Source organism: Chelonoidis abingdonii, chromosome 1 (assembly GCF_003597395.2).
Source record: "Chelonoidis abingdonii isolate Lonesome George chromosome 1, CheloAbing_2.0, whole genome shotgun sequence".
Classification (NCBI taxonomy): Eukaryota; Metazoa; Chordata; order Testudines; family Testudinidae; genus Chelonoidis; species Chelonoidis abingdonii.
This window is the reverse complement of record NC_133769.1, coordinates 1,301,857-1,326,148: the sequence shown is the minus strand read 5'-3', so window position 1 is coordinate 1,326,148 and position 24,292 is coordinate 1,301,857. Positions and strand designations below refer to the sequence as shown.

The following is a 24,292-nucleotide window of genomic DNA, read 5'->3' as shown; positions in this document are numbered from 1 at the left end:
GCACCTGGCGGCCCACCAGATCATTTTATTTAGCCTGCCACAGCCCAGCTCAGGGCAGGTGATCCAGAGGAAGGGGACAGGGTATCATGGGGGGAGGGTTTCACCTGCACACTGTTTTAAGAACCAGTGAGCCAGAGCAAGGAGTCAGGACAGTACCACAGGATAGGAGCTGCTGCGGAGAGATGACTGCAGGGTGGGCTTGCTCTCCAACCCTTCCCACCCTGGCCTCACCCCCCAACCCACCATCATTGTGTCATATGCCCAAAGCAGGGCCTGACACTCCCCCTGAATTACCCATTAGCCTGCCAAAGATTTTAGTGGATTGTGTGGCCCTCTACTTCTTTTAAGTTGCCCATTCCTGGTTTATGAAGTCATCCTCATTTTACAGAGGGGAAAGCAGAGACAAGAGCATTGATGTGACTGCCTGTCCACAGACAGTTGATCTGAACACTACCCACAACAAACAGAGAATGGTATTGATTACTTAGCCCTGCCGAGAGTGCTGGGGCCTGAATAAGACGACCTCTCAAGGTCCCTTGCAGGCCAGCACTTCTACGAGTCTATGGGGATGAGGGTACAAGTGCAAGAGCTACATCTGTCTACAGCTTGGGAGAAATTCAACACCATTGCAATAAAGTTGTTTAAACAAAAAGTATCGTTTCTGCAAGAAAGGTATTCCTAATTAGGCAGTTACTTAAGCATGATGGGTACACGAGATCTCAAAATAAGATGTCTTCTAAGTTACTTTACTGTTGCATCAACAGTTTGCATACTTATTGCCAGAGAACGCTGCTCCAATAGATAACGCCAGAGTACAAGTGCTCCACCACTAATAGAAAGAGGAGGGGCAGAGAGATTAGGGAAGGTTAGAAGCAGAATGCACTGGAGCAGCCAGCAATCCCCTCTGTATATGTGCTCCTCATTATTCATATTGCAATAGCAGTGAGTGCCTACTGAACCCTGTTTAGGATCTAGGCCCCCTTGTGCAGGGTGTTAGCAAGAGCTAACTATCTGATTCAGGGCTGCCCGGGGGGGGCAAGTGTGGCAATTTGCCCCAGGCCCCGCAGGGGCCCCCACGAGCGTTTTTCAGGGCCTCTGAAGTGGGGTCCTTCACTCACTCCGGGGGCTCCGGAAAACTCTTGCGGGGCCCAGGCCCCCGGAGCATCTTCCACGACAATTCGGCGGTGGGGGTCCTTCCCTCCGGGACCCGCCACCGAAGTGCATCGAAGACCCACGGCAGCGGGTACCGGGGCAGAAGGACCATCCTGCCACAGTGCCGGGTCTTCAGCAGCAATTTGGTGGCAGCGGCCCCTCACCGCCGAAGACCCCAGGCCCTCTGAATCCTCTGGGAGGCCCTGATCTGCTTTAGGAAACGATCAACTGTGCTAACAGATCAGTCAAAGGAGCTTTTGAAGAAGGACTCAAGGTGCCACCTTCCTCTTAGCAGCGAATAAGTCCTGGGCCAGAAGAGTAAGCACGAAGAACCAGAAATCAAAGTCACATCTCACACATGGCAACCCAGAGCAGTCAACGCCCCACAGCTACCTTCCTAGGCCAGATTTGTGCGCAGAATAATTGTTTCAAAACCACAGAATTTTCTTAACAGCTGATGGCCAAGGCCACTTCACACCTAGAGGAAACAGAACTGCTTATATTTTAGATTTAACGCAAGAAGTTTTTTTTAAATAAAAAGCACAGATTAAAGAGCTGAGGTTGTCTAACCATGTTTCGAGAGTTGGGGGTAAAACTTAAATAACTCTTGATGTTGAAGTGTTGCTCTCATTTCCAACACTAGCATAAAAATTAAATACCTTCCATGTAGAAAATCCATGTGAGGGGTTTGCCAGAATGACAGTTAGACATTTTTATATTGTTTCAATGATGAAATGCAACACTAACAGCCATCGAGCTGACTGGACAAAAATTCTTTTTAATAGCAGCTATTTTTATAATAGCTTCTCTTAATTAATTAGCCTCTTACAGTTGGTATGGGTACTTCCACCTTTTCATGTTCTCTGTATGTATAAATATCTTCTTACTGTATGTTCCATTCTATGAATCCGATGAAGTGGGCTGTAGCCCACGAAAGCTTATAATCAAATAAATTTGTTAGTCTCTAAGGTGCCACAAGTACTCCTGTTCTTTTTGCTATTTTTATATATGTGCCTACATCCTGCAGCAAAAAGAGAGGAAGCTTCTTGAAATTTCTACCACACTGCAATAGCTGCAAATCCTGGATTTCCTCCAGTCAATCTCAGAAGCCAACCTCATCTCTCTCTAATCTCCTTTTCCTCTGTTCCACTAGCACCAATTTCTTCTCTGTCCCTTCCTCATAATGTCACCACTGTTGAGGTGAAAACCTTCCTCTTCACTGCTCCAACTACTCTCTGCGTCAACAACTCTTCTCCCGAAGCACCTTGACCTTCTGCTAACATATCATGCTATAAACCCATATCTAACTTGCTGACCACTCTCACCCTAGGTCTCACTCAGTCTTGTTCCTCTCTGAGTTTCTGCTTCCCAGTGCAGAGCTGGGTCTGGGCATTTGTGATTTGTTTTGATAGATCTGCCTGGATGAGCATGTACAGAGCTTTTTACTTAGCTCCTTTACACAGTGATCCTCGCATCCTTCCCTCCTCTCCTGTCCCTGCCACCACCAGGGGAGAGAGGAGATTTACATACAAGACTATTGATCCTTCCCCACTCAAGGGACGTTTCCTTCAGAACCCCCTCCCTTCTTCTCCCAGAGATGGGGCCACCAACGCAACATTGCTCAGACGAGGACTGGGTCATGAAAGGATGAGGAGGCCTCCCATCCCTACAGCAGATGACTCACTATAACCACCAGGTATTAGCAGCTCGCCCCTGCCCCTGAGGTGGGAGAGTGGGGTTTGCCCTAGAGCATAACTATCAGTGGGTTTCCTTCTGCTTCCACCCACAGCATCAGCGAGAAAGGGAGAGAGGAGAAAAACCAAGGCACAAGGGGGAGAAACTAAAAGGGGATTCTACTGACAAGTAATAAGCCACCTTCCCGATACCAGTGGCTATAAACCATTCCAAGGTGCAGGACTGACAGCTCTGATGGAGCACAATGAGGATCACCACCATGGGGAGAGGTGGGGGAGGAGTCCCAGCAATGTGTTCTCTAGCCCTCACTAGGATTTCTACAATGTCCTATGGAAAGAAGCACCAGTGATAAATATTCACATCTATTACCTAGCTCAGTATGGTCCCACCAGAGATTTGGGGCTAAGTGTCCCTTAGGACGCAGGCACACACTCCACTACAAAATCAACAGGCTTTAAAACTCCTCTTCGTTTCTTCTTCCAAGTTTCCACCTTCCTTGGCTGCTTACCTGGGTCATCTTGTCCACAGAGACAGGAATTCCGTCGATGGTTAGAGGTGGCAGCTCGGAGTTAACCTCTTGTGGAGCAGGTGCATGCTCCGCTAGTGCTGACTCCAGGTCTTCCAGGATCATGCTCTTGTACTTGCGCACCTGTGGGGAATCATTAGCCTCAGGTAAACAAGGTAAAGAGCAGCAAGAGAGGCAAGGGTGCTAGGTAACCGGAGGAGGGGCCGTTCACTCTTCCCCAAGACACTGCAGAACTGAGTTAGCAAACAATGCCACAGCTGGTAGGTAAAAATACCCACTGGCCCCAAAGGGCTGCATGGAAGAGAAATGATGAAACTCCAAGCAATACCGCCAAGGAGGAGCATTAGAATGCTTTTAATAAAAGTTTGGAAGCAACAGTGCTGTTGCAAACAGGATGATCCCCTCTGTGACGCAATAGGGAGCGGAGCCGATTGACCTGGGAATGTCACCAAGTTTTACTGGGACTGTCTGCACTGGGGATGGGAGAGCAGGGGGTGACTTTATTTGAGGGACGATACCTGAGCCTGTAACCTGAGCCAGAAGGGGGGTGGGGCCAGGTGACACCTTTGCCCGGGAAACTGGACATGGGCTGGAAGAGGAGCTGGGGGGAGGGGAGAGAGTCAGCGGGAGGAGGTTTCAGTTTGGGGCTGGCTGGGAAGATGCAAGGAACCCCAGGTCTGGGGTCTAAGCTCCTTGCCCCCCAGAGGGACCCAGCTGAGGGGTCCTGGTTGTACCTACAAGCCCTGCTTGGGACTCTGTTCCTGTCGTCTAATAAACCTGTTTTACTGACTGGCTGAGAGTCACGGTGAATCGCAAGAAGTGAGGATGCAGGGTCCTGACTCCCCCACACTCTGTGATCCCCTCATTTCCTGCAAGGCTCAAGGAAGCTCACTCGAGGCTAGCTGGAATCACTGACAGCCGAGAGGATTTTAAACCCTTTCCACTTACCATCAGAGTCCAAGTCCTTCCTGACTGTCCTGGAAATCAGTGGTCTCCAACTACTGGGTTGCCAGACTGAGACCACAGCAGTACCAGCCAGCAACTCCCTTAGGTCTCACCCTCCCACTGGCAGGCATCTACATGAATTGCACGTCCAGCCTCAGGTGCACCAGCACTGCTTGCCTCCTATTGAACTGGACACTCTCCTCTAACCTAAGCCACAGTGGAACCTGAGTTGCTTCAAACCCCAGATCCTACAAGAGTAAGGTCTGGAACAGCCCAAGCTGCACTGTAAGATATAGCACGTCATAGCAAATAGAGCAGGAGGTTTGGTGATGTCTGTAGCTCAGCACAGAGGCAGAACTGCACATTTATCTCTCAGGTTGGAGCGAAGTTGCAGCGGGGACTACTGGCTGAGGGGCTAGTGGCCAGCCCAAGCACCAGTGGCTAAAGCTTGAAGTCCCAGAACTGCTACATATACCAGTGGTTGGGAACCAAAGCTGTAAGTAACATCCCGTAAGCATAGCTAAATGAGAGCAAGGTAACAACACGCATGTCTCTGGTCCCAGAAGTCCCACTAAATCCCTTCCCTCCTCCCACCACGCACCTGGCCATTCAAGACAGTACTACCATGAATAGCTGTCAGATCCTTCCGACCTTACCCTAGCCTTGCCCGAAGCTCACTGGTGTGAGTAATACAGGCTCTAAGCCCTGATCTCATTCCATAGCTCCCCAGGCAAAGTACTCCACATGGCAGACAGAACAGCACTGAATGCAGCCATCTCTAGGGTGAAGGCAGCATCCAGATGCACAATCAGCTCACAGCACAGAAATGGAGAAAGGGGAAATTTTGGTCTAGAACACTAAGCTACACTCCTCTTTTATGAGAGGTGACAGGGAACATTTAGCATCTCTAAACAGTGCAGGTGGGACTTCAGTATTAAGGCCTTATCTGAAAGCCCCACAGTCGGGAGATTAGTCACCATGCTAGGATTTGATCTTGTGGCTCCAGGAGTGTGTGTTTTTCAAACCTGAAGCTGAGACCACTCACTGGCTCTTAGAAGCATTATAAGCCAAGATGAAACATGCACAGAAAGCAAACAACTCATCTTAGATCCTTTTCCCCTTCCCAGGGAGACTTACCACATTCTCCAGTGGTGCAGCACCAAACACTTTAAAAACAGGATTGGGTTTGGAGGGGGATATGCAAAGAACAATGGCCTGCTGCCCCACTCTGGTGGTATATTCATCTAGCGTGGCACGCAGCTTCCTGAAACAGGGCAAGAAAACAAGGGGAGGGGGGAGAGAAAAGTAAGGGCCATTCCACCCACTGCCCTTCAGATTAAAATTCCTCCTCTTGACACTGCCCATTCCAAAAGCAGGTGTGAAAGGGAATCCTGGTGAGTAACAGTGGCCACACAAACACCCCTTTGCTCCCACGGGCATGCTATAGTCCCTTTTGCCAGACTACAGCTCAGTTATTGCGTTTCTACTTTTCACAAAGAAATATGTTCAGGAAAAAGAAAACTAAAGTGAAGTAGAGAGGAAAGAAATGAACGTTTCTCTCTCAGCAGTGAAGTTAAGGGCACAGCGGATATGCCACATCAGATCAAACCACTGGGCCCATCATGTCTAGGATCTTGTCTCCAGCAGTGACCAATACCCGATGTCAAGAAAACCTCCATGAAGCACTTGACCAATTTTGCAACACTGGAGAAAAATTAATTTTCTGACGCCTGTGGATGATCGGTTAACAAAGAGGGCGGAACAAGCTACTGTCATCCACTGACTACTAACAATACAGAATTTATAGGCAGAGCACTTTGAAATGTTTTACAGATAAAGAATCCCACAACCATGCTGAATAATTCACTGGTACTTCAATCCTGCACAAAACCATAACTCAAGTGTGGTAAGCAAGAAACAGAGACGTTGCAACAGCTGGCTAAGGGAAATGTGTATATTCAGCCACCTGTTACATCAGTGAGTCCCTTTGGGATAGTCCTTCCATGTGGAACCACTCATACTTACCACTTCTTTCCTTGTATTAACATTTAAGTGATGTGAGAGAATTGACAAGAAAATGGCAGTGACTTTGCTAGAGCGGATTGTAGAAAGTTTATATAGGGGAGGAGGAGCAGTTCTCACTATGTAAGTTGCCACTTTATGCGACATTAAGGTTATCAATGCAAATGGGCATTTCTGAGCCCCCTTCGGCAGTGTATGTACAGCTGACACACCACATAGATGCTCCAGTATCAGAGACATTACACCAGCTCCCTTCTGGCTAGCACACTGATTTAAACAGACAAATATTTACTATTTAACTATGCTGACAAAATGGCAAAATTCTTCTGATTGTCAAACTGACTGAATGAATGAAACTGACACACTTTGTCAGTGTTTTACTCTAGTCATTTGTGGCAGAAAAGGAAGGAAAGAGCTGAAGCCCCTATAAATGAGGCTTTGCTCAGAACATTTTTATTGAAAATACCCACTGTGCGATGCATTCTGCTACGTGCCACCTCAGCTTTGCTAGAAGAGGGCGTGCAGGGACAAGTGTTAGCTCACTTCCACCTTGTGGAACTATTGGGAGGACTTATAAGAGGTCTCATTCAATAATACAATAAAAATTACTGAATAAAGATGCATCCCTCATGATGGTGGTGAATGGTTTATACCATTCCAGAGTTGGGATACTGCAGTTCCAATAGTTCTCAAGATAATGGTTTTAACAGTAGTTAAGAATTCATACGGAAAAAAGCAAGATGGTAATTAGGATGACGTGGACTAAATTTGTGATTAGGCAGGAATAGAAATAAATAGCGAATACTATCAGAATGGTGACTCCAGTCTCTGTGGCTCACACTACCATATTAAAGCAGAGAACAGCTGCAATCTGATCCATTTTTGCAAATTAAATGCAGCTCTCAGGTTCCATGCAAATTGCCAAAGATGCCCTCAGCTGAGCAACATGTGGCCAGTCCCTGATCTCTCAACAACAAATGGGCTTTGGAAAGGCACAAACAGAAATGGACATGGCTGTTAGCTTGCAGAAGCCACAGGCAGCTGCAGTAGAGGGTCCTTACCGTAATAAACGTGTCTGCTGCCTCTTGCGGATCGATGGGTTGGACTCAAACACGTGAGGTCGCTTTCGTTTTTTACCTGTTGCCACAGCGGCAGCTGCTGCCATTCCCACCGGGCCTGGAACCAAACCACAAATGGTGAATCAGTGCACAATCTATTAACTGATCAAGACAGAGGAGTGACCATTATGCCAACTGGAATAGGTTCTGAACGGCTCTGGTAATACAAATAAATAAATAATGGGGCTTTTACCCGAAACTGTACCAATGTAACCAGAATTCTTTGCAAAACTGTCACCAAATTTCTTTCCCTGCAGCTATCAGAGGGGTATTTCAAGAAACTCGGTCCAGGTTGGTAGGCCTAACGTTAGGCACCAAGTGAACATTGCATATTTCATTTCACACGTCTCCTCCCAATTACATAATTACTATTCAGGATTGTTTGTAGTCTTCCCCCAACTACAGAAATAACCCAAGTGCTGCAGTCAGTGGGGCCACTGGACAATCAAGGTGCTAAAGGAACACTCAAAGAAGACTAGGCCATTGTGGAGAAGCTAAATGAATTCTTTGCATCTGCCTTCACTGCAAAGGATATGGGGGAGATTCCCACACCTGAGCCAATCTTTTTAGGTGACAAACCTGAGAAGCTGTCCCAGATTTAAATGTCCCTAGAGGAGGTTTGGGGGGAAAATTGATAAATTAAACAGTAATAAGTAGGGATTCTAGTTTTCCATGATAAAAAAAACCCAAAATTCTCCAATAAAAAGCAAAATCAAAATCCATGTTTTCCTGTGATTAAAATGAAATGCTGAACATTCGCTTCCCTAGCCACAATAGAGATCAATTGAACTAAGGTGACCATACATACTATTTTGGCTGGGACAGTCCCCTTTTTAAGCCCTGTCCTGTATGTCCCAACTTTCTTGGCAAAACTAGGCATTTGTCCTGTTTGCAAATGGGACAAATGCCCAGTTTTGCCAAAAAAAAAGTGGGACATGCCCCCTACAGGGGCTCAGAGGAATGTTCGGGGGGGGGGAGAAGGGGAGAGTAGAGGTGATGAAAGGTGATGGGGCTCAGGCTGTTGGTGTGGTGGCTCAGGCCAGCCCCGCATGGTGTCCTGTTTTCAATTTGGGAAATATGATCATCCTAACTTTCAGTAAGATTTAGTTAATATACGTTCTTATTTTTTCACAAAATGTAAAGCTAAAGATTCTCTGTAAAAAACGCAAATTCCACATATTTCCGTGGCAAACAGATTTCTAGGATTCCTGGTAACAAGTCACCAGGACCAGATGATATTCACCCAAGAGTTCTGACGGAACTTAAATATGAAATTGCAGAACTACTATCTGTGGCATGTAACCTATGGCTTAAATCAACCTCTGTACCAGATGACTGGAGGATAGCTACTGTAATGCCAATTTTTTTAAAAGGCTCCATACGTGACCCTGGCAATTAAAGACTGGTAAGCCTAACTTCAGTATCATGCAAATTGGTTGAAATATAGTAAAGAACAGAATTATCAGACACATCAGTGAACACAATATGGTTGGGGAAGAGTCAACACAGCCTTTGTAAAGGGAAATCATGCCTCACCAATCTATTAGATTTCATTGAGGGGGTCAACAAACATATGGACAATGGTGATCCAGTGGATATAGTGTACTTGGACTTTCAGAAACCCTTTTGACAGGGTCCTACACCAAAGCCTCTTAAGCATAGTAAGCAGTCATGGGATAAGAGTGAAGGCCCTTCACGGATCAAAAAACTGATGGATGAAAAAATAGGAAACAAAGGGTTAGGATAAATGGTCAGTTTTCAGAATGGAGAGAGGTAAACAGCAGGGTCCCTCAAGGATCTATACTGGGACCGGTGCTGTTCAACATATTCATAAATGATCTGGAAAAAGGGCTAAACAGGCAGGTGGCAAAATTTGCCAGCAATAGTAAAGAACTCAAAATAGTTAAGTCCAAAAACTGGTCACAAAGAGTTACAACAGGATCTCACTCAACTTGGTGACTGGGCAACAAAATGGCAGCTGAAATTCAATGTTGACAAATGCAAAGTAATGCACATTGGAAAACATAATCCCAACTATACATAAAAAATGACGAGGATTAGCTGTTACTGATCAAGAAAGATCTGAGTCATCGTGAATAGTTCTCTGAAAACATCCGCTCAATGTGCAATGGCAATCAAAAAGCTAACGGACTGTTAGGAACCATCAGAAAAAGGATATAAAAGACAAAAAATATCATAATGTCACTAAATAAATCCATGGTACACCTGCAACTTGAGTACTGTGTGCAGTTTTGGTTGCCTCATCTCACAAAAGATAAATTAGAATTGGAAAAAGTAGAGAGAAGGACAATAAAAATGACTGAGGTATGGAACAACTTCCGTATGAAGAGAGATTTAAAAAACTGACTGTTGAGCTGAGAAAAGAGATGACTAAAGGAAAATATGATAGAGGTCTATAAAATCATGACTAGTGTGGAGAAAGTGAATAGAGAAGTGTTATTAACCCTTCACATAACACAAGAACCAGAGATCACCTAATGAAATTAATAGGCAGGTTCAAAACAAACAAAATGAACTACTTCTTCAAACAACTCAACCTGTGGAACTCATTGCCAGGGGATGCTGTGAAGGCTGAAATATAATTGTGTTAAAAAAAGAATGAGATAAATTCATGGAGGATAGGTCCATCAATGGCTATTAGCCAAGATGAGTCAGGGATGCAACCCCATGCTCTGGGTGTCCCTAAGTTTCTGACTGCCAGAAGCTGGGACAGGACAACAGGGGATGGATCACTCAATGATTGCCTGTTCTATTCATTCCCTCTGGGGCATCTGACACCGGCCACTGTCAGAAGACAGGATACTAAGCTAGATGGACCATTGGTCTGACCCAATAAGGATATTTTTACACTCTTAAGAGAATTTAAACAGAGTAAAATCTAGGAGGACCTCTACAAAAAAAACATAGTAATGAAGAACATACTCTAGCCAGGAATAATCCTGCACCGGGGCTAAGGAAGAAATGAACTGGTCAACATAAAAGGGATTTTCTATCTAACTTCTACAATTCAGATCCAGGTCGTTAGCTTTCTCTGTGACTAAGAAGTTGGCTCAAGGGAGTCATGCCACATGCACCTGTATTTGGCTGCTGCAAGTACAGTAGAACCTCAGAGTTACGAACTGACTGGTCAACCACACACCTATTTTGGAACCAGAAGTATGCAATCAGGCAGCAGCACCCCCCGCCCCCCCAATACAGGACAGTACTGTGTTAAACTACTAAAAAGAATAGAAGGAACAGTTTAAAAAAATGATTTGACAAGGTAAGGAAACTGTTTCTGTGCCTGTTTCATTTAAATTAAAATAGTTAAAAGCAGCATTTTTCTTCTGCACAGTAAAGTTTCAAAGCTGAATTAAGTCAATGTTCAGTTGTAAACATTTGGAAGAACCAGAATAACATTTTGTTCAGAGTTACAAATGTTTCAGTTACCAGGTGTTCTTAACTCTGGGGTTCCACTGTACTGAAATGTACGCGAATCCCGCTGACTCAGGTAAGCTATAATGATCAAGGTGCAGAGTATCCCTTAGGGATTAACAACCCGCTGAGGGAGGGAAGGTAAAAGCTTGACGTACAAGCAGTGGCCATTAACACCAGGAAATGCCCTTCCCCAAGATTATTGCAATTATAAAATAAAATAAAATTAAAAAAAAAGTCAGAGACACAGAATCATAGGACTGGAAGGAACCTTAAGAAGTCTTCTAGTCTAGTCCCCTGCACTCATGACAGGACTAAGTATTACTGTATAGGTGATGCAGTTACCACTGTTCTGCACAAGGCTACTGCTAACCTATTTGGCACATCTCCTTTAAAATAAACAACTGCTGAACCTGCTTTAAGCATTACTGGTGAAAGCATTATGAACAGTGAAAATATTCTGATGCGGCACCAGCATCACTGCAGGATGGGTGTTGCTTTATGCTCTCCGGCTCCGGGCCCTCCACTTGACAGGCCACAGTAATGCCCCAGTAATAGTGATCTGCCAAGCAGCAGGGAAGCACCAATATGCAGAGTTAAAATTAAAACCTTCATTTGCAAACTTTAAACCCAGATTTCCTGCAGCAAGCAGCTTGACCTTCTGCATGCTGAACTGAGTGACAGGACAGTTTTCTCAGTTTTTGTTAATAGTCTGGAGGAATGAGGACAGGGGCTTGGAGTCAGGAAGCCCTGGGCTCTAATTCTGGCTCCGTCAATTACCTGCTATTTGACGCTTTAGCAAGTCACAAACTCTGCCCCTCAGTTTCCCCATATGCAAAATGGAAATACAGGTCTGTCTCATGTTACGCTGGGGTTAGCGTAAAGCGAAAATTGTGTATAGTCAAAATTACATTAAGTGTAATGGCGGGCGGAATCGCCCGCACTACAGAAACAGTATTTAAATTGTTGGTTTTTTCTGTTTTTTAGTTTTTTTTCTTGGTTTTGCCGATCGCATAAAGCTGAAATCGTGCATGTTAAATGCGCCTAAGATGCGACAGACCTGTACTTCATAACTGGTTTTACAAGGCTCTTGCAAAAGTCAATTAGCTGACATTTATATAACTCTTTGAACATTACTTGCTACAGACATATTAAGTGTCATATTATTGGTGACCCAGGACTAGTGCCATGTGCATTTAATAGGAATAACAAAATTCAAATCTCAGATATTGCTTCTCATCCCTGACGAGCCTGTGAAGAAAGGGAAAATTATGGAGGGGCTAAGGAGCACTCCTAAGGAGGTCTGCTGTTGCTGGTTAATTGGGTAGTCACATTAACTAAGACAAAAAAAATCCAGCCCAGCTTCTCCACAAGCGGAACCAGAGCAATACATAGCCTTTGTACTGGAAGATGTAAGATTACATACAAGACCCACAAGACGTTGCAGACTGGATTCCCAACCTGCTGAATTTCATATGACATCACCTGATAACACCAACCTATAGCAGGGTTAGGCATCAGTTGTGTGGTGTTAGGGTAATCTGGTGAGTGAGGGAAGGCAAAAATTAAACTGAAAGGACAAAGACAACTTTAGCAAGCTGTGTGCCATTCCAATTCTATTCTAAAAATTCATTATTACTCTTAATTTCAATAGAGAGACAGGGCTGGAGATCAGAAACACAGCAGCCTCTTCACAGTCTAACAATTCTTATTGCTGGGCTGCCCTCTGGTGGCCAGTCCTAGAATTTTATAGCATGCACTTAATTAAAACCTCTACAGAGGATGGGACACCGAGAAACCCAGGAAGAAGAATTTTTTTATTTATTTATTTGTTTGGTTTTGAATTATTGATACTGTGAACTCGCAGCCTGAGGACACTGAAGGAGAAGTGAGATGTTAGGAGGGATCTAATGGTGACTTTGCTAATCGGAATTAGGAAGTAACGCCAAGCACTGGACACGACATTATTTAGTATTTGTACTACCATTTTTTTTATTTGTATTATCATAGCACCTTGGATCCCCAGTCATGGCCCAGGAATCCACAGTGATAGGTGCTCCAAGATCACCTAGAGGCCTCAACCAGGTCATAGCTCCATTGTGCTAGGCTCTGTACAAACATATAGTAAATGACAACCCCTGCCCCAAAGAGCTTCCAGTCTAAGGAAAGAATGGAACCAAAAAAGCCCTAGAGAGAGGAACTGGAGAAGCTAAAAATGGAGTGCATCACTGCAGAGTAGAAGAATGCTGTAAGGTCTGGGATGTAGGTGAGAGTGGAACTAAACTGTGAATGAGGGAAGGAAGGAGAGTATTTGGGAGTAAAAAAATGAGGAATTTGGTTTCAGCCACCTCTTAGTCAGCAGCCTCAATCTGCAATCCCAGAATTGGGTAGTGGTGTGAAAAACACTGTGGTGACACATAGAATACTGACTTCCGGAGAGGAAGGAACAGGAGGTACAGATGAATCCTAAAGAAATCAGAATCCAGGCATTTGATTGCCCTTAATGCCTTCTCCTAAGAAAAAGGGGTGCTCTCTGCAGAGCTGGTAGCCAATTTTTTGAGGATAATTTCATCAGGAGGGTTTCTCAGGTTCAAACCAGTCAGAGCAGGGACCTTCAAGCTATTGCTGAGTCTAGAGTTGGTCAGTTGCATGCTCTCTCTTTTGTTTTTTCATGAAAGGTCTGAGTTTCATTTCAACACAGAACAAAAACAAATGTCAAAACCTCAATTTTTATTTTATTTTTTTTTGCAAAATAGAATTCTTGTTTTTTGGCCAGCCCCAGTGCTCTGTGGCTCCAGGACAAAGAGGAAGGGATGGCGTGGCTGCAGCTTCTTGTAGCCCCCATTGGCCTGGAACGGTGAACTGTGGCCAGTGGGAGCCACGATCAGCCGAACCTGCAGATGCGGCAGGCAAATAAATCAGCCTGCCCCGCCAGGCGGCTTACCCTGGTGGGCTGCATGCCGAAGCTTGCCAATCCCTGCTTTAGATTGTAAGCTCTTCAGGGCAAGGCCTCAGTGTTCAACACATTTACATTTCATACTACATGGACATACACTTACTGCATGGCACTCCAGGTGATATACTAACAATATTCAGTAAACATCCACAGCTTCACAGGTTGCCTTTTGTTCAGCAATTGTATGCCAAGGTTTTACTTTGGTATCAAAATGTTAGGCCAGTCTGCAACTGGTTATCTGCTGCTATGTTTGACCCCAACAGGGTTAGGACCAATCCATGATTTCAAGGACAGGAGGTAGGGCTTCACTGGGAAGGACCTATGACTTCGGAATTTTTTCCTACTTAAAATATGCCCAAGCCCATTAGTGACATCTTCTTAGGTGAGGCTAAAGATGTGTTAGTTTATATCCTAGTCTGGGTTGTGGAGGATTTATTGGGTTATTTTGATTACTGGTCTTTATGCCAGACTGTTTTATTTGGTGATGGAAGCTGGTTGTCCTTTGAAATTTTCTGCCTCTCCTTTACCTTTCTGTGCAGCAATCAGATACTGCTGGCACTTGCATTTTAATGATAAATATATTTTCCCCAGCTCCACCACACTGTGGATATCAACATGGCGTTACTCAATACAGCAATACTCGTTCTGTTGGCATTGCATGGCCCTGTGATTAAACCTGGCGCAACAACCACCCAGCCCAGTTTGGTGAAGAGAGAAGTCAGTCACATTAAACGACTGCACTCAGGTGCTATTTGCAACGAACGCCTGGGACAGCAGGCGAATAACCACAAGTGTCCAAGTAAGCTTACCTGCAGCAGCCAGGTGGGCAGTGACCTCATCAGCAGCAGTAGAGTTGAGAATATCAGAGTCATCATAAGAGGTATCCTCAGGAGAAGACGGTGAATCTTCGTCTGCACTCAACATGCTGTGTTCTGTGTATGTGGCCACATGGACCTGCTGCACCTGCTGGGCCACGGCATGGGCCTCAATGGTATCCATGTGTTCTGTTTTGGTCACCCCGTGTCCTTCCATTAACAGCTACTGTTAAGGGAGACAAATCACAGGACAAACATTACTAAACTGATGCAGTGTAATAAAATGGGGTTGACCATCTCTCCTGCAACACTCAGATCACTCCACTCACTGAGAATTGGACAGAAATTATCTTACCCAATGGAAGTTGCCCTTTGGGCGACTGAATTGATGGTTGCACTGGAAGGCAGAGAAGGAACTGGAAATTTAAAACAAGAGGAATAAAAAACCTTGCTTCCAAACACTGAGGCACTCCAAGGGGATCTTTGTGGAGGGAGAAGTCCTCCAGGATCCAATTACCCTTGCTACAGTGACAGCCCAACCCTCCCGCACACACACTTTGAGATGTTTGACCAAAGATACAAACTGCTGCCACTAATCTACGTAGAGGTTATTTTTAAAATGAGTTTTCTGTTTAGAGTCTAAACATCAGGTCAGAATCATTATGGTCGAACACAAAAGTTTCATGAAGTACCCTTGTCCGACATGACTAGCAGTAAACCACTCAATAAAGGAATAAATATGTAGCACTTACATAATGTGGTACATTCTTACTCCGATTTTACAGAAGTCGATTTCTGGGAACAGATTGTATAAAGTCGAGTGCATGCATCCACACTAAGCACATTAATTTGGCAGTGTGCGTCCATAGTACCATGGCAAGAGTCGACTTTCAGAGTGGTGCACTGTGGTAGCTATCCCAGAGTTCCCACTGCCCATTGGAATTCTGGATTGAGTTCCCAATACCTGATGGGGCCAAAAATTTGTCACAGGTGGTTATGGGGGTAAACGTCACCAGTCAACCCTCCCTCCTTGAAAGCAATGGCAGACAATCATTTCGCGCCCTTTTCCCTGGATTGCCCGAGCAGACGCCATAGCACGGCAAGCATGGAGCCCGTTCAACCTTTTTTCACTGTCACCGTATGTTTACTGGATGCTGCTGATGAGAGTGATGAGGACATGGACACAGATTTATCTCAAAGCGTGAGGCCCAGCAATGTGGACATCATGTTGTTAATGGGGCAGGATCATGCCGTAGAATGCTGATTCTGGGCCCGGGAAACAAGCACAGACTGGTGGGACCACATAATGTTGCAGGTCTGGGATGATTCCCCGTGACTCCGAAACTTTTGCATGCGTAAGGGCACTTTCATGGAACTTTGTGACTTGCTTTCCCCTGCCCTGAACCGCAAGAATATCGAGAGCAGCCCTCACAGTTCACAAGCAAGTGGTGATAGCCTTCTGAAAGCCTGCAACGCCAGACAGCTACCGGTCAGTCAGGCATCAATTTGGAGTGGATAAATCTACAGTGGAGGCTGCTGTGATCCAAGCAGCCAAAGCAAACACTGAGCTGCTGCCATCAAAGGTAGTGACTCTGGGAAACGTGCAGGTCCTAGTGGATGGCTTTGCTGCAACGGGATTCCCTAAGTGTGGTGGGGCGATGACGGAACACATATCCCTATCTTGGCACCGGAGCACCAGGGCACCCAGTACATAAACCGCAAGGGGTACTTTTTAATGGTGCTGCAAGCACTGGTGGATCATAAGGGACGTTTCCGCAAACAATCGTGTGGTAGCTGGGAAAGGTTCATGACGCTCGCATCTTCAGGAACCTATCTTTAAACGGCTGCAGCAGGGTTACTTTTCCCAGACCAGAAAATATGTTGGAGATGTGATATGCCTGTAGTTTCCTGGGTCGCCCGCATACCCCTTGATTGCCATAGCTCATGAAGCCTACCAGACAGTTTGGCAGTTTTAGTCCGGAGTGTTTCCCTACAGGCTGGCAAGTGCAGAATGGTGGCTGATGTGGCTTTGGCCCTTTAAGGCGCGCTGCGATGTTACACTACTGAACTTGTTCAGACCCAGCCAAACCATGTCCCCATTGTTATTGCTGCCTTGCTGTGTGCTCAACAATCTTCTGTGGAGTCAGGGGAGATGTTTATGAATGGTGGTGGGTTGAGCCAAATCGCTGGAGCTGCGATTCGCACCTCCAGACACCAGGGCGCTTAGAGAGCACACCACGAAGCAGTTCGCTCAGATGAGCTTTGAAACGAGCTTCATCCACGGGCCAGGTCGGTTGTGACTGTTGTGTTTGCTTTCCCCTGATGAACCCTCCCCCCTTGTGTGACTCATTCCCTGTAAGCAACCTGTCCTCCCCCCCTCTGGATCACAGTTGCACTAAAGTCACTATCGTTTAAAAACCCATGTATTCTTTATCTAACTGATCATAAAAATAGGGAGTCGCTCACAAAGGTAGCAGTGTGGAGTTTGGAGGAGGGGAAGGACAGGCCACTTCCAATACTTGTGAATGCGACTTTGGTCCACTGGATGGGTGGTTGGGCGCCTGGAGCTACTCACTCGCGTTCTTGGGGCATCTGGTGGGAGGAGGCTATGGACCCGGGAGGAAAGGAAAGTGGTTAAACAGGTGCTGCAGCGGGCGTCTCTCCAGCTGACATTCCTGACACTCAACCGCCGCCTGCATCATGTCCGTTTGTTCCCGCAGTAGCCGCCATCGATGCGTCCTCTGATTTCCCATGCAGCCACTCTAGCTCACATTTACTGTCACTTTCCTGTCCTGTTGCTATGTCTATTGTCCATACCACCCTTTTTGCTGAGCTCTTTCAGTTGCAGGTGGCCTGCATGAGCTCATGAGAACATATTCATTGCCGTGCGTTTTTTTTGCCGCCTTATCTGATAGCTTTGGGATGGAGGAGGGAGGTTTGGAACTTTGCAGCTGCAGTGGTTGGAGAGAGATACATTTTACAGTTGAACAACACTATCACAATTACATAGCACATGTGATTTTGGTACAAGGTCATTTTTTGCATCTTATATTGAGTGCCTGCGGCTTTGGTGTTTAGACATCAAACACGCCAGGCAACAGAATTTGGCTTGCGGGCGGCCATGGTAAGCCATAGTCTTTCGGCTTCTGCAACCTTCATAACAGCAGCACCCTCCTTTCCCATACCAAGCAAAGCCCGTTGTCCATTTAGGGCTATGGTTTTCGTGATAATGTGCAGCAGCAGAAACCAAACTAAACTCCCCTCCCCCATCCAATTCTCTGGATGACTGCTTTAACCATCCCCGCACCGCGTGGCTGCTTATCAGGGAAGATCCCTGCTAGCCAAACGCGAACAGCTCAGCACCAAAGCTACCACCACCACCACCACTTGGCTAACTGCGGGGAGGATCTCTTTTCAGCCACAGGCAAACAGCCCCATAGGAACAGCCCCCTATGAATGTCCCCTTAATTAAATTCATGTATTTCAATCAGGTTACCATGAACGATATCACTCTCCTGGGGATAACACAGAGAGATAAAGAACGGATGTTGCTTGAATGCCAGCAAACACCGAGACCATATGCTGCCAGGCTTTGTCATGCAATGATACCAGATTACTTGCTACTAGCACAGCATGGTAAAGTGTCCTACCATGGAGGACGGAATAAGGTTGCTCTCCCCAGAAACCTTTTGCAAAGAGTACCTCCAGGACAGCTTCACAGAGATGTCCCTGGAAGATTTCCACTCCATCCCCAGACACATTAACAGACTTTTCCAGTAGCTGTACTGGCCAAGAATGCATCCCAAGTCCTCAGGGTAAATTAATCATTAAAAAAACGCTTGCTTTTAAACCACGTTTTATATATACAAAGGTACACTAACCAGAGGTCCCTTCTACAGCTTCATGGTCTGGGATACCGCCTTGGGAGGGTTGGGAGGGTATTTCAGTCAGGGTGAGAAAAAGATCCTGGCTGTTAGAGAGAATGGTGTGCTGTGTGGTCTCCTCAACCTCGTCCTCCTCCTCCTCATCTTCCCCATCCGCAAAATCTTCAGGCATGGTGACTGAGAGTACACCATCATCGGAGTCCACGGACGGGGCGGGGTAATGGTGGCGGCCCCCTCTAGAATTGCCTACAGCTCAGCATAGAAGCGGCGTGTCTGCGGCTCTGGCCTGTTTGATTCTTTGGCTTTCTGATATATTTGTCTCAGCTCCTTAAGTTTCACACGGCACTGTGTTGAGACCTTGTTGTGGCCTCTGTCCATCATGGCCTTGGAGATTTTTTCAAATGTTTTGGCATTCCGTCTTTTGGAACAGATCCAGTACCTCCCATACAGTCCATGCTGGAGCTCTTTTTCGATTCTGGGACTGCATGGTTACCTGCGCTTATCAGCTCTCCACACTGGGCAAAGAGGAAATAAAATTCAAAAGTTCGCGGGGCTTCTCCCGTCTACCTGGCCAGTGCATCCAAGTTCAGACTGCTGTCCGGAGAGGTCACAATGGTGTACTGTGGGATAGCTCCTGGAGGCCAATTCCATCGAATTGCGTCCATGCTAACTCTAATTCGAACTGGCAATGTCCATTTCAACGCTACTCTCCTCGTTGGGGAGGAGTACAGAAATAGATTTTAAGAGCCCTTTATGTGGACAAAAATGTCCCTGTGTGGACGGGTGCAGGGTTAATTGGATTTAATACTGCTAAATTCGACCTAAACTCATAGTGTAGACCAGGCCTCAAAGAAATTTACAAACATTGACTCATCAACCCTCACACAGTCCCTGAAAAAGCCTGGGGGAAAGACAGGAGCAAAGAAATGGCCATTTGCGGGTACATGTGCAAGCCAGATGTTGTGCGTGAATTGTTACATATGTTACACTCAGATTCCTGTCCCTGATCTATCATCACTGAAAGGTTTCATGGAATAAGTGAGTTTTAAAAGGAGTGGTATGAATGAAGAGAGGGTGGTTAGCTAGGACACAAGACATGGAAGATTACTGCAGGCACAAGAGACACAAAGGAAGAAATCAGGAAGATGAGAACGCAAGGCAGGAACAGATGCATCTGTTAGGGAGGAGGTTTGTATGAAGTGAAGGGAAAGGTGGGAGCAAGAATGTGTGTGGGGTGAAGTGGAAAAGACCAGAAGCCTGCTTTTGGTTTAGGAGAGGGGAAGCCAAAAGCGATATTTGACAAGGGGCATGGGAAAGGGTCAAAGCTGTGGGAGAAACACATTTTTTGTAGTAGAATTTTAAGCAGATTGAGGCAGAGACAAGAAAAGAGGTAGTTGCAGTAGTCAAAGCAAGAAATAATCAAAGCTCAGATAAGAGATTTAAGCAGTCAGCCTGTAAAGGAAAAGACTGAATTGAAAGAGACAGTAAATGAAGAGTCGTCTGGATTTAGCAATAGCCTGGACGTTGTCAGGCATAGGGGAAAGATGTCATTCAGTTTCCGCCACGTGGTATTTAAGTTGATGTCAGAACACCTAAGACAAGACGTAAGGTGGCAGGAGAGGTAGATTTAGAAGTAACCAGCTACGGTGTGAACAGAGAAGAGGTTTCAAGGCCTTGTTGAGACTAGGATTTAAGCTATGATGTTAGCACAGGTTAACTAACACACGCTACTGTGACACAGTGTGCCTCGGACAGCCCTCACTGGGAAGTGTCACAGCTACCATCACATCTTTAAAATACTACTTCAGGCAAGGTCTTAGATGGTAATTGGTGACCTTCAGAAGAGGTGAAATGAAGAGGATGGAACCAGAGGGCAGCAGATCCAGGACGGCGTTTGAGAAGAGGAAGTCGAGGGAGTGGGAATAGGCTCCAGGAGCTTGGAGGTGAAGGGAGGAGCAAGAGATAGGGCAGTAGAAAGGTAAATGGGGTCAAGAGAGAGGACACAGTGCCCACTTCTAAACCCCTTTGAGATTTTAGTCCCAGGCTGGTTTCTAAGTCCACAGGCGGCAGCATTTGCTTTAATCTTTCATGCAGGCACAAGTGACATTTAAATGAGTCCTACCATCGCCAAAGACAGTTCCATCCCAAAGGACACCAAATATGGGATACAAGCCCTTAAAAATAGCCATGTAAAACTGAAACAGTCTATTCTAAAATCTCTTTCCACATTTCTGACTGTCTAATAGTAACTGTTTCTTCAGGAAACATACAGTGCATCCCAAGGACAGGAGACAATTCCTCTGATAGGTTTTTTGCTTTTAAATTATTAAAAAGGAAATATAATTTAGAGGAACCTATGTGACTCCCAAGGATTTCCATCCTTTGCTTACTACTAGAGCAAGTTACAAAGGGTGGATAAGAGAATGCCCCCTGGACTGATGCTGAAGGCTGTATAAATGGATGGTCTGGAGCTCGGTGTTTTGAGATATGTCATTTCTTGCATAACAGGCGGGACCAGGAAATTGACAGGAGGTTTGTAAAGATTCACATACAGAGTTTGCTGAAGCAAAGGCCAAAGGAAAGTGGGAAGAAGGCTGCTAGTGTGGGAGAGTGATATTGGATACAGAGAAGGACCAGTGACTTCCCATAACTTCAGCTGTACATAAGGTGTTTGGAATTTCATAAGGGATCTGGTTAGATCATATGTACATATCCTGATGTCAGGCCCAGTTAAGGTAACCACGAACGCAATGTTGCCCCCGGGGGTTGCAAGGATATCAGACAGATCAAACTGCCCTGCCCAGTAAACTGGCAACTCTAATCAGCAGTTTCCTGTCATTTGGGCAGCCTCACATGCTCTTAAAAATAGAGTCGCTATTTCTATGATCCTGATAGGAGAGCCTTGGACTTAATCAGAAGCTATGAAGGCAAAACTCAGGTCACCATTTTAGGTGAGGGAGTGAAACCCTATTTATAAGGTTCAGCTTTTGACACGGTTATTTTTAGTAAAAGTCAAAGACGGGTCGCGATCAACAAACAAAAATTCACAGAAGCCCGTGACCCGCCTGTGACTTACTAAAAAGAATAGGGGGCGGAGGGATGAGAGCCCAAGCCCCAGTGTGAGAGGGTGGGGGAGGGAGGTCCAGCACCTGCCACCTGAGGCAGCTGATGGCTCTGGCACCTCAGGCTGCAGGGCCCTTGCCGGCTGACAGCTCCACTCCAGCCCCGCCGCCCCAGGGCTGAAGCAGAAAATGTCATGGCGGTCTCTGAAAGCTACAGAACCCACAATTCCGTGACCTAATCTTATTCTTACTTATTTACTAGTACAAAAGAAAGGAAGAGGTCTCCAAACACTGCCAGAAGGGCCTAAACTCCATAAGCTACTTAGAGCCCTTTTTCTTTCCATGCATATTCATGGCAGGTTTCTCCTCCATCACTTTTTATTATGTACTTTTCTAATGTGATTACACAACCCTTGCTAGGAACCAATCGACTGTACTACAGGTTCCACAAGCACCACCAACTTTACAAAGAGCTGGGCAGGCTCAATCAGCAATTTGTGACGTGCTTTGAGCTCATGGGGGAGAAGCAGCAGGAAAATGCCAAGTATTATTAGGGGGTGGAATTTAATTAAACAGATGTAATACACAGGGAAGTTTCTAAAGGTTAGGGTGATAATGATTTATATCACAGCTGGTCAGCAAGTCAGACAGTCTAAAAATAGAGTCCCTATTTCTGGAGTGGGGTGGGAAGAAGGGTTTGGTCACTGTGGTATCCAAGTGCTTGAGCTGAGCACATGGCTCACATGCACATCTGTGTCACTTGCCTAGTATGCAGGAAGCATGGACTAGTGGTTAGAACAGAGAAATGGGAACCAGGACTTTTGAGTTTCACATCTGACTTTGCCTCCGCTTAACCTTCACCAGAACAGAACAAACCACACCCAACAGAAGTTAGTTACGTCACTTAACTTGCAACTGGAAGTAGCTCAGACACTCAGGTAATGACAGCAGTATAACAACCTATATGAAATAGAAATCCTTTAACCATCTGATATCAGGCACTTCATCTGTAAATGGGAAAACCACTCATGCGCTCAGGAAAGATTTACTGTGGGAGAAGCATTTTGAGATCTTTGTCTGAAAGCTGACAAATAGTATGGGAAATGAAAAAGATTCAGTTGGGACTACAAACATATGTATCTTAAGCGATGTCTATACTACAGGGATTATACCACCATAGCTATGTGGCATAATCCACTATGTAGCGCAGATGGAGCATACAGCAACAGGAAGGGTTCTTCCATTGCTGTAGGACCACCAACTCCCTGAGCAACAGGAGCTACATCTGCATCTATACCAGGGATTTTTCACAGCCCTGAGCAACATAACTAAGTTGACCTAACTTGGAAGTGTAGATCAGGCCAAAGTTACAGTTTCTAGCTAAAGATACTCTAGAGGAACTCAATCCGACTCACTGCATCAGGCTATAGAGATTTATAACTATTACTTAGTCACCTTCAAAATCCCTGCCCTACCTGTAAAAATCAAAGACCAGTAGAGCAAGATGATGCTACTTCCCAGCTTTGTTTACGAGGCAGATTGTTAAAACAGAGTCATCCAGAAATAGCAGCAACTCAAATACCTCCAAGAAAAGAAAACAGAGCAAGATGTTGAGAGGACATGGAAGGAAACTGAAAAAATCAGCCAGGTCTTCAGATGGAGGAACCTATTTGTCATTGTCCTTCTGCAACAAGGAAGGGAAAATTATGAGAAGTAGAGCTGGGCAAAAATTTTGGACTAGAAACAAAATTTTTTTGAAGAAAGATGCAGATTTGGGTTAACTAAAACTTTTTATGCAATTTGTATCAATTTTGGTGAATTGTTTCAGTCCAAAAAAACAAAACAAAGAATCCTAAAAAACTGAAAAGGTATAAAACATTTTGTTTCAATATCTTCAAAAAGAAACATTTAGACTTTGACTCAAAAGGACTTTTCTAAAATTACCTTTAATTCTATTTTAAAAATGAAAAGAAAATAAAGCTCAATATCAAAGGAAAAATTTGGTCTGAAGTGAAACAAAATGTTTCATTCGACCCAACATGATTTTTTTTTTAATGTTCAGAATTACCAATTAACCAAAAAACAAATTATTTACACAGTTCTACTTTAAAATGAATAGGCTTGATGGACCCAGCCTTTTCCCGTTCAGTTACTCTGCCTCTTACAGAGGTATCCAGCGGCCTTATTTTATGAAGCAATGCAACATTAAATGTTCTCTTCGGTTTTAAAAAGTTTATCAACTTAGAGTTGACATTAGAGCAGCAATGACCAAAGCATGACTTTGCAGATCAAAAAAGCCCAATGTTACCCTTTAGCATAGTGACATGGCCTCTGGAGACTACCAGTTACTGTATACAATGCTCCATTTCATTCGGAATGGAGGCTGTTTGAATCACAAAGCAATATTGTATCAGAGGGGTAGCCGTGTTAGTCTGGATCTGTAAAAGCAGCAAAGAATCCTGTGGCACCTTATAGACTAACAGACATTTTGGAGCATGAGCTTTCGTGGGTGAATACCCACTTCGTCAGATGCAGGTAGTGGAAATTTCCAGGGGCAGGTATATATATGCAGGCAAGCTAGAGATAATGAGGTTAGTTCAATCAGGGAGGATGAGGCCCTGTTCTAGCAGTTGAGGTGTGAAAACCAAGGGAGGAGAAACTGGTTTTGTAGTTGGCAAGCCA

The 24,292-nt window shown here is 45.2% G+C and overlaps 1 protein-coding gene across 6 annotated transcripts in view; it reads right to left on the bottom strand.

The window, feature by feature from the left end:
* The window catches only part of NRF1 (nuclear respiratory factor 1), a 126,207-nt gene that overhangs the window by 71,127 nt on the left and 30,788 nt on the right, over positions 1 to 24,292 (bottom strand). For 4 of the 6 annotated variants that reach the window (XM_032780939.2, XM_032780938.2, XM_075063540.1 and 1 more), the window contains exons 2-5: positions 14,659 to 14,890; positions 7,402 to 7,516; positions 5,456 to 5,582; positions 3,356 to 3,496 (exon numbers count right to left, since the gene is read on the bottom strand). In XM_032780939.2, the coding sequence (XP_032636830.1) occupies positions 3,356 to 3,496; positions 5,456 to 5,582; positions 7,402 to 7,516; positions 14,659 to 14,881 (606 nt within the window). In that variant the 5' untranslated portion in view covers positions 14,882 to 14,890. Of the gene's footprint in view, positions 1 to 3,355; positions 3,497 to 5,455; positions 5,583 to 7,401; positions 7,517 to 14,658; positions 14,891 to 15,019; positions 15,081 to 24,292 lie in introns of all 6 variants that reach the window. The other 2 variants (XM_075063559.1, XM_075063554.1) reach the window with 1 other exon arrangement.